Here is a 12,795-nt window from a genome sequence, read left to right on the forward strand (position 1 = left end):
AGGACGTCATTGTACATTAGACCGGTACCTGGTGCTGAGTTGCTAATCGCAATTTAGAACGTATCCCAAGACGAGGGTAAACTGCATAGCAAGAATATACATTTAATTTCCTCATCGAAGACCAAACCCTGAGTGGTCAACTGAGTGAAAATGATATTGAACTCATTAATGTGAGTAGAAATAGTGCCCTCTTCCTTCATACGAAGGTCAAATAGCTTCTTCATCAAGAAAACCTTATTAGTGGCACTTTTGTTCTCATAACTGGAACACAACTTATCCCATACATCTCTAGCAGTCCTTTCTCTAACTATAGTAAAGTACACAGATTCGGCCAAATGCAAACGGAGGGTAGATTTGGCCTTAGCATCAAGTTTCTCCCACTCAACATCTGTATACTCGTCCTCTGGGTGCTCCATGATAGGATCCAACTGGCCTTTTTGTATAAGAACATATTGAATCTGCTCTTTCCAGATAGCAAAATTCGTCCCATCAAATTTTCGGATATTGTAAATATCCTTTTCACCACTAGATGACATGGCTGCAAGCTAAAGATAATATGGCGATAAACACTGGTAATTCTGGAAAAATTCGGCAGAGTTTTCCCAGAAAAACTAACAGAATCTCAATCCAAAACTGTCACAAGAGATCAGTAACGCATAAAAAGTAATGCTCTCAGAGCATAAGACAGGCGCATCAACCACTAATTGTGCATAAAAAGTCAAAAGCTGACCCAAGACTGCCAACATGACGTCAAATGCACCTAGCCCTCTCTATACATGTCCTATGGCGAGGCCACGAAAAAGGGGTCCAGCAACCTGTATCACCGGAAGGATCTCAACATTCAAGAATCCCCCAGCTCAAGAAAACCTCACGCTATCGACCCTCACAAAAGGTTATGCAGACAAGAAACCAGCCCACTCTCAAAAAGGGCTTCCGAATCGAGTCTCAGAAATGGTCGGGACTGCCAGAAACAAGCCAAATCGGCTCCACAAAAGGTACATATGGCAGTTTCCGCAACTCAACGTACATCCACTGTCAATACTACTGCAAGGTGCAGTATACGCGCTCAAACAGGCACCAAACAAAATGTGCAAGCAGTAAACAATTCCTTGCGGGGAGTAAAACCGCTCTCAAAAGAGCTCAAGTACTATCAAAGTGCCAAAACAATGCATATGTGCATCAAATACTCCCATTGAAATCTGTGCTGATGCTAAACACTGCAACCTGTAGGAAACCTGGATGTCCTGTATGTATGCAAGAACCTGTGAGGAGATGGATGCCTGAAAAACCCGAGACAATGTCGATGCCGAAAAGTGCTCCTAATCAGCCCATAAACATCGTCTCAATAGCACATAATAGCCATAAAACGGTTATATACCATCCCAAAATAGTCTCTGAACAACCTGCACCTGTGTCCTGTACTTGTACCTGTACCTGTAGCAAAAGTGGAGTTGAAAAATACAACTCCTGAAGCGTAGCTCAGATGAAGCTTTCGACTGCACGAACAACTTCAAAAGGGTGGTAAAACTTCAGGACACCTGTGGGAAACGATCTCGAAACGCTGAATTTGCCGATGCCGAAATCGAAAACCTGTTTGCACTTTTGAAAGTGCGCGCGCGCAGATGCGAAGACAGCAAGCACAAACCCTACTCTGATACCAGTTGAAGGTGCCAAGGAAGCGTGTGCGAGTGCAAGTGTGAGAGCAGAGAGAGAGGGAGAAAGACCTGCTTTGGGTGGAGCTTACAACAACGTTATCCTCTCTCTCTTCTCTCGCACTTGCACCTTATTCTATTGTATTAAAGAATAAGTGTATAATGGTTATGTTAGTAGATGGGTTAGTAGTAAGTGGGATGTCTGGCCAGTTGGCCTGAATCCCAACAAAAAAAACATCTTAAAGCCTGAAGTGGTTTGACAAAAAGGCTTCATGGGATAAAAATGGGTAAACACTTGGATCAAAAGGGGTGATGGCTTTCTGATCAGAACTTAATCTAATTAATATGTATAGTTTTCTAAAAAAAATGGGCAACTACTTACTTTTACAACCTATTGTAAAGATTCCACTTGGATCAAAAGGGGTGATGGCCTTCTAATCACAACCTAAAACAAATTCTAAAATAAAAAACACACTTCACACTTGATGAGAAGGGGTAATGGCCTCCTGATCTCACTATGACAGCCTCATCACTATTTTTCTGAGAATGGATACTTGTTGTATTTAACTTTTTATGGATGGTAGGTATAAGTTAAAAAAGGTTTTAAGTAGGACATGGATAACAACTGATAGGGTTCGACACCTGTAAAACGTATTCAAAGCTAACAAAACTATTGTTTTGTTTATATGGACGCAAATGAGGACTCTATCTTTACGTAGGATCTTTTTGGCTTTGCTACTGTCCATCACCGTCGAACTTGGCCTTTGTCACTTAGAATCGATTGTTCTCGACTATCTTCTGTACAAATTACTAGAATGATACCTCGTTCTCAATATGATGTACAAAACTAAATCAAAGACTGAGTCATTTTTGTGCTAATCCTTGTCCCTTGTCGAAAGCCAGCTCTCTTTTGAACTGTTATGTTCTTTAGTCTAAGAACAACACACACATACACACACACACACAATTGCAAGCTGCAATATCTACTTAAGGAAAACACAACAAAAAGGGGTCGCTACTGAATAGGGAAGAAAATCCAAAGGAAAACGCTATAGGAGGGCCTGGGGGCCTCGAGGGACTTGCAATGAGAAGGGGGAGAAGAGGTGTTGGCCACTCTCAAGTCTCGATGGCTCTATCATCCGTCGCTTTGCGGGTAGCCCTCAATGAAGTCGCGCTTGGACTCCCTACAACTTGAGGCCCTCATCCCTGCTTGGATTCCCATCAAATTGACGCTCACTTGCACTTGCTCCTCAAGATTGTGTGGATGTTGCACTGCGAGGTGTAGGTTATGCCAGGTGGAAGCTAGAGCCAATCTCCACAAAGCAAGAAGCACCCACCTTTTCTCCACAAAGTAGCATGTTGTCAATTGCAATAGTAGTACTCATGTCATCAAAGAAATGTAGATTTGAGATCTGTGGGGGGGGGAGAGAGAGAGAGAGAGAGAGAGAGAGAGAGAGAGAGAGAGAGAGAGAGAGAGAGAGAGAGAGAGAGAGAGAGAGAGAGAGAGAACGAACCTATAGTATGAGCGCCAACAACAACTACTCTCTGTCTTGTGGAGCCATGTCTAGCTGAAGGGTGGCCATACATAGCGACAGACTCGCAGCTTCTTGGTCAAGTGCGTTACCATGCAAGCACTTCTCTCTCTCTCTCTCTCTAGCGGGCTGCTTGGAGTGGCTGGATGAAGCACTAGATACAACGTTGCTGCCGAAATTTTAGTCTCATTAATAGATAGTAAAGATAGATATCGTATATAATATAAATAGTGTAGATATTTTCAAGATCTCATTCACAGAAAAAATCTTTTTTTTCTCTTTCTTAAGATTTCTATCCCATCCAACCAATGAAATAAATGATCACTAACTTTATACATGGATCATGAAGTTATCAATAATAAAAAAATAAATCTATTTTTAAAATAACCGCCCTCTTTTTCATTACCAAAATGGGGAGGCATCACTAAGGGGGTAGGCCAAAAAGTATTATGGATGTAAATGTAAGAACACATATGATATGGCACTCACCTATCTTCCTCCCACAACCTCCCACTACTTTCATGGCAGTTTCTTATTAGCATGCCGTTCATCGTGATCCCACCTTGTTTGTGTGAGTGTATATGTGGAATTTTATTTTTCACCATTAGTGAGCGAGTAGGTCGGATACATTTCGAAAAAGCCTTAATAAGTGGAATCTCGCAATGTGCTGCTCTCGAGAGGTCGTAGGTGGCGGGGTAGATCTGAGGAGGTCGCAGGTGTCAACGCAACCATGAAATGAAAAGACGTGGCGCATCTTTCGTAGGGCAGCTACCAACAAAAACTGGCGAAAAGAGCAGGGCAAGCCCTGGCTTCGTGCGAAGGGGGGATGCTTGAGTAGCTATTTTTTGGACTTATTCAGGGCAGAGCAGATCAAGCAGGGCATTTGCTCGAATGGCTTAGAGTAGGAGTAACCATCACCAATCAGCCTGCTCTCGCTCGAAACCTATAGTCGTCCTCTCCCTTTTACAAGAGGAGTTTGTAAGAGGAAAATACTCTCATAAAGAGATGGTATATTGAATAAAATAGAAGTAGAGCGAGAAGAAGAGTAAATTAATATACATGATATCTATCTATCTATATCTATACGATATATTAAGGAGACTGGTTTTTCAGTGACACGTGTCAAAGTTTGCTCCATGTGGTGAGTTCCGGTTTGTCCGAGTGAGGGGGAGAGGGGGAGAGAGAGAGGCCGCCCGGCCGTACTATGTGTATATATGTGGAGATTCTAAGTACGTTTGTATACACTAACTAGTATTACCTCTCATCACACACATGGCCGGCCTAGCGTGGTAGGTAGGAGGAGCACGCTCAGCGATGGCGCAGTTCCTTGCTCGCTCCGCTCTTATGGGCGTGCTCCTTTGGTCGATACTAGCCTTTGTAGCAGCTAAATCTTCAAAATCCGCTCCTGCTGTCGTTCGTAAGGAGGACATTAAATATATCAAGTGTGCCGTCTGTACCGAGATCGCGAAGGAGCTATCTCGTCAATTTGACAAGAAGAGAAGCGAAGCTGCTCCTAAGCAGGTTCTTTTCGGTGCTGAGTCAATGAAAAGAAGGATCTGATACCAGCCACCTCATTTTGTGTTATGTTTTGCATATGTGATGATGATGAACCAGGGGCCTCCCCAACCCGTGTACCTTGCGATACACCTGTGCGGGCTCATTGTAAAGCATCTACACGGGTTTTGGGGAGCCCGCTTAGGACGCTTACTTAAGGGCTAACTAAATGTCTGACAGTCCCGCAACAAATTAGGCAAGACCCATCATTTTGTCTTGTAAGAACCGAACTATAAAAGCCTGTTATACATGTGCAGTTCTGCACACTTGTGCTACAGTGGCAAAAACATTTTTGAAGAAAAAACCAAGAGCAATCTATGTCTAGTTGATGACATGAAATTTTCTATTGAATTGGCTTTGTTTGATGCACCGTGCACTTTCTTAAGTATGGATAGTGGCGTGGTTTGGTTGCTATTATGTTCTACTGATTTGTAGCACTCACATCACTCTGCCTGCTATTGTGTTTGGCAGGTGTCAGAGTTTCAAATTATAGAATTGGCTGAAAATATTTGCAATTTGAAAAAATTCGAGGGTGAATGGATTTTGTATGAAGATATTGTCGAACAAGGAGACACATTGGCGGTATGTATCTTTTGTCTTGATAGTTCTGTTGAAGATAAAATTTATGGAGCTCACATATTATTGTTGCCAAGTCCTTGTTGTCGAAGATAAGGAATTAAGATCATGCAACTCCATTGTTATGTATCATTGTTATATCAAGTGTTGCACTCAGTGCATGCACAAAGATCAAGAGGTGCCCGCACACACGGGTCGGCCAAGCGATTGGCCTTAAACCCAATAACCTTCCACTTAAAAGCCATTGTGCTTAAAAGCAAGCTATGGATATATATACAAGGTATATATAGTGCGGATCCCTACCAAATGCCCATATGCACTTGACCCTTGCTGGCATCTTACGCAATATACTCTGCTTTCTCAATAGATTGAGAATTCTCTTGTAAACAAGATTGCCATGGAATTGCACTACTAGTGAATGTAAAGAGACAGCGTGATCTAGACCTTTTGTTGTACACGTTTCCTACATAATTTGCAATCGAAAAGCCAATTACTCATGCGTTTTTGTCTCCAAAGCAAATATTCAACTCTTTTGTACCTTTCAAGTATCTCAACCTTTTGTTGTACACGTTTCCTACATAATCTGCAATCGAATAGCCAATTACCCATGCGTTTTTGTCTCCAAAGAAAATACACAACTTTTTTGTACCTTTCAAGTATCTCATCACACGTTTCATTGGCTCCCAACGCTTCTTGTAACGGGAGGGCACCACGTGCCAGCAGAAAGGAATAGACTGAACATACCTTTAAGCTCTTCAATAACAACTGAACTGAAAGAGATGCACAACACATGAGATGCGGAGTGGCGGAGTTCCACCCCAAGAGAGCATTGGCCCCCAACCTTGCGCGCCTTTCGGTATTTCTTTATATTGCTTCAATTTAATACACCGGCTGTGGCTCTACTCTACATCTATCTACCTGCGTTAAAATGCCAGAGGAAGAGCTCACAGTTCATGTATAAAGGCCCTAGGCCTGAAAAGTAGTTACATGAAAAGCATCAAACTCAAAAGCATCTGAACTAAAAGCTGATAGCGTAAAATCAGGCAATCTGTACGACCGCCATGTCAGCAACTAGCAATGCAAAACGTGGAACTGTCCGTACGGTGCTATGCAAGCATGCCAACGCGATTTGCATGGACCGTTCGTATGATAGCCATGTTATCAACTGGATTCGCAAGTCAGTTTTGTGTGTGTGTCTTCATTATTTTAGGCCCCATTGGACGGTGGGGTCCTATAAGTTGGGAATTCTTTAATAAATTGGGCCTCCCGTCGAGGAACTGTAAGTTGGTAGGAACTTCTGCTTCTTCTGCTACCAGGGTTTAGGCCCCTCGCTCTGGATCTGTAAGTTGGCTAGGGTTAGGTCTGGGAAACACTAACCTGCAGGGTCTTTAGTGGCTTGACACGGCAAAAGTTTGTGACATCCCCCTTCTTGAAAGAAGAGTAATTGTCCGCTATTACACTATATTTGCAATACAACTCAAGTTAGCTTAAAAGGTCATTCCGAGGGACATTCAATTTTCCATTTTATATCGGAGCTTTTGATATTTCGATGTTGCAAAATTAGCCATCACACTTAGACCGCTAATCTGTAACGAGCATCTGCATACGTACCCAGTCAATCTCACCCAATTAGGAATATTCAATGGTTGACACATCACAATGCAACACAAATGCTTACATATGCATGTTACAAGACATAGAAACATACAGTCGCTGATGTAAACCCTAGTGTGGGAAATGATACTCTGGGAGCAGTGCTAATGCAAAAGGATCCCAAAACTTCTTTCATGCGCCCTATTTACTTCTCTAGTCGAGTCATGACCCCATCAGAAAAGGGATTCACCGAAGTAGAACACATAGTTCTAGCACTAATGTTTGCTACCTTCAGTGGTTGACACATCACAATGCAACACAAATGCTTTCATATGCATGTTACAAGACATAGAAACATACAGTCGCTGATGAACACTTCCCTTGCAAATAACCATCCCCATCCGGGCCATGAGCTCTTCAACGACACCATGACTCCTCCCGCAAATAACCTAAAGAGGTCCGGACTCCGGGCCATGAGATCAACCAAACGCTCCCCGGACTGCAGTCTGTGTCGCTTGGAGGTGGTCAAGTAACCGCTACTCAGACTTCAATACTCCCCCTGCAGATAATCATCCAGGTCCGGGGGCCATGAGTAAACAACACTATGCAAACATTCAATACTCCCCCTGCAAATAACCACAAGGGTCTGGGCCATGAGTATGTGCAGGTATTATCAAGCATCAATTCTCTTCAGTACTCCTGTTGGGAGTAAATTACTGACCAAAAACCAAACCAGAGTCGAGCAATTCTCAAATCGGCACCAAGATAGGTTTAACATAGATACAATCCATTTCAAACAAATTTCAAACAACACTTTCTCAACAAAGTTTAATATGTATCTAAATACAGAGCAATTAGAAAATTCATTGAGGTTTTTGTTTGGACAAGCGAACTTTGAGGACGACTGGCTTGTCTTTTTGGATCAAAGTGATCGTACGGTTTTGTATCTGGAGAGTTGCATCACTCTTGTCGTGCCAAGGCATGCCCAAGAGAGCTTCGCAGTTGCCCAACGTCATGATATGAAAATCTGCTTTTCCATGGTATCCTTGGATGGTTATTGGAAGAGCACCAATGAGAGGTACCATCTTTTGGGTTTGCCTTGTAGCTAGCTTGGCTTCAAGTTCGCCCCCTTGTGAATTATAATCAAAGTCCATCTGCTTCAAGAAGTCAGGATGGATGAAATTTTCAGTAGCTCTTGGGCTAAAGAAGGTCAAGGCTTTCAAGCCGTTGATTTTGCCATAGGCTATGCACGATTCATTTGAGCTTTCAAGGTTAATGCCATTAATACCAGGCACAAGTCCAATGGCAGGTCTAGCTTGCTTGGTCGGAGGTGGTCCCGAGGCTCTGTCAGTTGTCGGAGCAGGGGTTGGCTCAGCAGGTCGATCAGATTGAAGGGGACAATTAAAATAATTATGCCGTGATTGAAAACATCCAAAACATGTGTTTTCGTGTAAATGTCGTATATTCAAACGAGGCCTTTGAGATTGACTTTCACGAGAATTTCGAGGAGTTGTACGTTGTGGTCAACTATTGTGATTTGTTACCAGAGTTTTTCTTGTAATTAACTCTAGCTTTCCTTTCATAAGCTTGTAATTGACCGTAGCATGGTCCATGAGCTCTTGCATTGTCGATACTTGTTTAGACAGACAATATTCTTGTAAAGGTGATGACAGTCCTATGGTATATCGAGATTCCAAGGGAATCAACTTAAAGAAAGACTCCGGAAACCTTTGGTTGTAGTCTTCTATGGTCTTTGCGGCAAGCATTTTCAAGTTGCCCCATTCTGACAAAATCTGGACTTCAAATAGGGAGGTCTTATAACTTCATGAAAAAATTGTCTTGAAAGCTTGCCAAGTTCTTGGAGCATGCCATTGTGTCGCTATGGAACTCCACCACTGCATAGCATTATCTTTAAGAAATCCCGGCGTTCGAGAATACTTTGATTCTTCTGCATTTTGTCGAATTGTTGTAAGAACTGTAGGGCTTCCTTCCGATCTCTCACCCCATAAAAGGCGAAATACTTGAGTGTCGTACCGCCGTCCTTGAAATCCTTTGGTTGATTAGGCACAAACCTCGGATATGGATAGTCGGGATAACCATTGCACCTAGGTGGCGGTGGTGATGGTGGCAACGGCGGTGGTAGAGGCGGTTGCGCCGGATCAGGGTGAGGCGGTTGCACCATGTTCTTGAAGACTCCCGCAATCGGAATAGATGTTTGAGAAAGTTGTTTGTTGGAAGCTCTCATATTTCCTGGTGCCGGAGGAGGTGGTACTACCTGGGGTATCAGAGAGGGCAACATGTAATTTAGAAACTGTTGGAAACTCTACAACATCGGGGGATTCATTTGCGGAGGCCGTGAAAGTATGTCGCGAAGCTTGTTAAGAAGAAAGTACAGGTACTCTTGCGAATCCATAAACGCCATGATACTTTGTTTGTTCTTGGTAGGAACAATATGCTTTGAGAAAAGCACATGATTGGAGCTCTGATACCACTATTACGGGAGGGCACTACGAGGCGACGGAAAAGATGATTGAACAGACTTTTAAGCACTTCAATAACAGAATTGAAAGAGATGCAAGTCACACGAGACATGGAGTGGTGGAGTTCCACCCCAAGAGAGCACTGGCCCCAAATTTGGGTGCCCCTTTCGGTATTTCTTTATGTTTCTTCAACTCAATACAACGGCATGAGCACACAATTCATATATATAGGCCCTAGGCCCGAAAAGCAGTCACATGAAAAGCATCAAACTCAAAAGCATCTGATCTAAGGCTGACAACACAAAACTAGGGAATTTGTTCGGCTCCCATGTCAACAATCGGTAGTGCAAAACGTTGAACTGTCCGTACGGTGCCACGTCATCATGATTTGCAGGGAGCCGTACAACCACCACATAATCAGCTAGAAGCTAGATTTGCAAGGCAATTGTGTGTGTGTGTGTGTGCGTTCATTATATTAGACCCCATCGGATGGGGTCCTATAAGTTAGGAACTCTTTAATAAATTATGTCACAAAGTGATGATATGGCATACCGAATTGGAAGAGAAATGGCCGAGTGGACAAGAGAAGCCGAACCAACCAACTCAAAGGACTTTTGAGCACCGATTGATTGAGATGATTTCTGTAGAATGTGTTGACATGCTAACGTGGCATGCTGTAGGGATGCTGATGTGGTAGCTATTGTACAAAATCTCCGCGGTTTGCGATGTTGATGCCACGTGGCAGGCTGTACGGATTTTCGCATATTACGCTAGCTGATTTCAGCCCTAGCTTTTGGGAGTAGATGCTTTTGGGGGTTATTTCTTTTGAGAGAAGTGCTCTTTGGCTCTGCTTTTAGGCAACCCTTATAAGGAACCCAGGGCCTCACTCTGTAGAGGATCTGGATGTAGAGTCTGAGAGAATAGAGGACCCTCGGGAGTTGTACTTTGTCGTGAGGAATAATAAAGAAATATCGGGACCAGTGCATCTGGGCACTGAACACCGCCGTGCCATGTCCACTCTCTGTGTCTCTTGCAAAGTTCAGTGATCTTGCAGTTTCTGTTCGTGTGTTGCTATTGGTTTCTCGCTTGGCGTGTCCAAGCCTGTAATAGTGGTATCAGAGCTTCAAGCGTGTGCTTTTTTGAAAGCATACCGGTCCTTGTAGAGCACAGAGAGCAATCAGATCTTTGTTTTGCAAAAGAATCTTCGTGTCCCTGCCTTAGACTTACTAGCCACTCCTACCCTTAGTTGTCCACGCATTGGGCGCGCTCCCGTCTTCATGGCTCCGTCTTAAGGGGCATAAGCCATAAAGAACCCAAGACCCCACATGGGTTCTTGCGGAGAATCTGACAGAAATGACACCTCTCTGCGGGGAGATAAAGAAAAATTGAAACTCAATGCACGAACCGAAGAAAAGAAAGAAGAATTGGGCAAATTTCGGTGTGACTCTAGAGATATGAAATTTGCGAAACCCCTAAAGAATTACCCGATTGATGAGATTCACTCGAGATGGTGTGAGTCCATAGACTCTCCTCTCAAGTTGGGAAGAAAGCTGAAAGGACAGACAAGTGCAGATAAGTAGGAATTGTACTCGTAGAAAGAGTTGGATAGAGCTCTTAAAAAGAAGATGAACTACATAATGAAAGGCTTGAAGCACTTCTGGAAGTGTTAGGAAATAGCGGTGTAGCTAAGTAGAGACTAGAGTGGTTTATTCAATGGAGAGAGAATTTTCACACACAAGAGAGAGAGAGAGAGAGAGAGAGAGAGAGAGAGAGAGAGAGAGAGCACATGATATACGTGGTTCACCCAATGTGGGAACCACTCAATGGCTTTGCGCTTCAAACTAGAAGTAGGTTACATAGGGATTAGGCCCTTAATGGAGCTCCCACCTTGCTTCACTCACCGTCTCACACACACCTTGTTTCACCAACTTCACAATGCGTTTTGTGTGTAGAAGAGGCCTCCTTTTTATAGGCCAAAAAAGGCTGCCCTCTCTCATGAGAGACACCCGTGTGTGTAGCCGCCCTTGTTTAGACAAGTTCTCCTGAAATTCGTCCATGCATCCATGTGTGGCCGTAGCTAAAGTCCTCCTGAAACTCTGCTACTAGCCATTGAATTTGGCCACCGGCCAAAGACTTCCGACTAGCGGCCATTGACTACTGGCCATTGGCCAACCGGCCAATCGAGCGGCCGTTTTCCGACCACTTTTCGGTCGTTGTCCGGCCATTTTTGGTTTTTAGGCTAGTGATTTTCTCACGCATGATGGCTTCTCTCATAACGGGGCCCTTACAAATGTGCGTTTTTGAGACTTAAAATTACAAGGGGTGAATCAAGCTCCATTATTAACAATCTCCTACTTCGAGACTGATCTCCACACCTAGCCTGTGATGACTGCTTTTTATCTTGGCTTCTTATGCTTGAATGCCATTTGAAGATGAGCAAAAGCTCAACTTCTCCTTGTTGACCACCTTTGTTAACATGTTTGCAAGATTCTTGCTTGTGTGTAGCTTTAGCTGTCCCTCTTCCAGAAGAGTACGTTAGAGAACCTACCGTTGCAGCATATGGAACTTTAGACATGTAGACTATCTCCTTTTGTGCCTTTGGACACAAATCTTTGGTTCGTGCAAAGTGACTAGCCAAAGGTGTAGAAACCAGTTTCGCATCTTGCATTGCAAACCTTTCTAGTATCTTCTTGATGTAATCCTCGTAAGATAGCTTTAGTGTCTTCTTCGTCCTGTCCCTTGATATCTTCATACCAAGTATCCGCTTTGCAGCGGCCTAAATCTTTCATTGAAAAAGGTTTACTCTTTTAGGTCTTTGATATTTTGCATGTTAGCATTTGCAATCAGCATATCATCAACGTACAACATTAGGATGATGAACTTGCCATCTCCCAAATTTTCTTGCAGACACAGTGATCTAAGTTGCATTTTTTAAATCCATGATCTAACATCCATCGGTCGAACTTCAAGTACCACTATCTTGATGCTTGCGTTAAACCATACAAGCTTTTCTTAAACCTGCAAACCATTATCTCCTTACCCTTTTCTTCATACCCTTTTGGAGTGGAGTGGCTAGTCTCTTGTGCACCCGCACCGCACCAGATTCAACCTGCTGATTCATTGGTAAATTTTGGCATAGACACTGCTAATGACCCAAAAGCTTCAAAACAACTCTTTTGAAGAGAATTTGCGACGTTCTCTAGATCTATGGAATCTTCTAATCTAGTAGCTGATTGTAGTTGATTCTCTTTATGTTCTTTTCTTGTGCCTTGGGACCTGTTGGTAGCCTCGCTGTCTTCCCTTGTCTGCTGTTAGTTAATCTCAATCGTCTGAATTCTCCAAGTAACCATCAATTGATTCCCCTGCCTAGTCAGAACCCTCACATGCGTTATTATTTGATTCTCTTGC

At 43.2% G+C, this 12,795-nt stretch overlaps 1 protein-coding gene across 1 annotated transcript in view; it reads left to right on the forward strand.

The window, feature by feature from the left end:
* Window positions 1–4,434: 4,434 nt before the first annotated feature.
* The window catches only part of LOC147437954 (nucleophosmin), a 61,339-nt gene continuing 52,978 nt past the window's right edge, over window positions 4,435–12,795 (forward strand). Inside the window, exons 1-2 of the mRNA XM_086487348.1 lie at window positions 4,435–4,705; window positions 5,210–5,320. Coding sequence (XP_086343474.1) covers window positions 4,499–4,705; window positions 5,210–5,320 — 318 coding nt within the window. The 5' untranslated portion in view covers window positions 4,435–4,498. The remainder of the gene's footprint in view (window positions 4,706–5,209; window positions 5,321–12,795) is intronic.

Source organism: Adiantum capillus-veneris, chromosome 17, assembly GCF_014529385.1.
Source record: "Adiantum capillus-veneris isolate H3 chromosome 17, ASM1452938v2, whole genome shotgun sequence".
NCBI lineage: Eukaryota > Viridiplantae > Streptophyta > Polypodiopsida > Polypodiales > Pteridaceae > Adiantum > Adiantum capillus-veneris.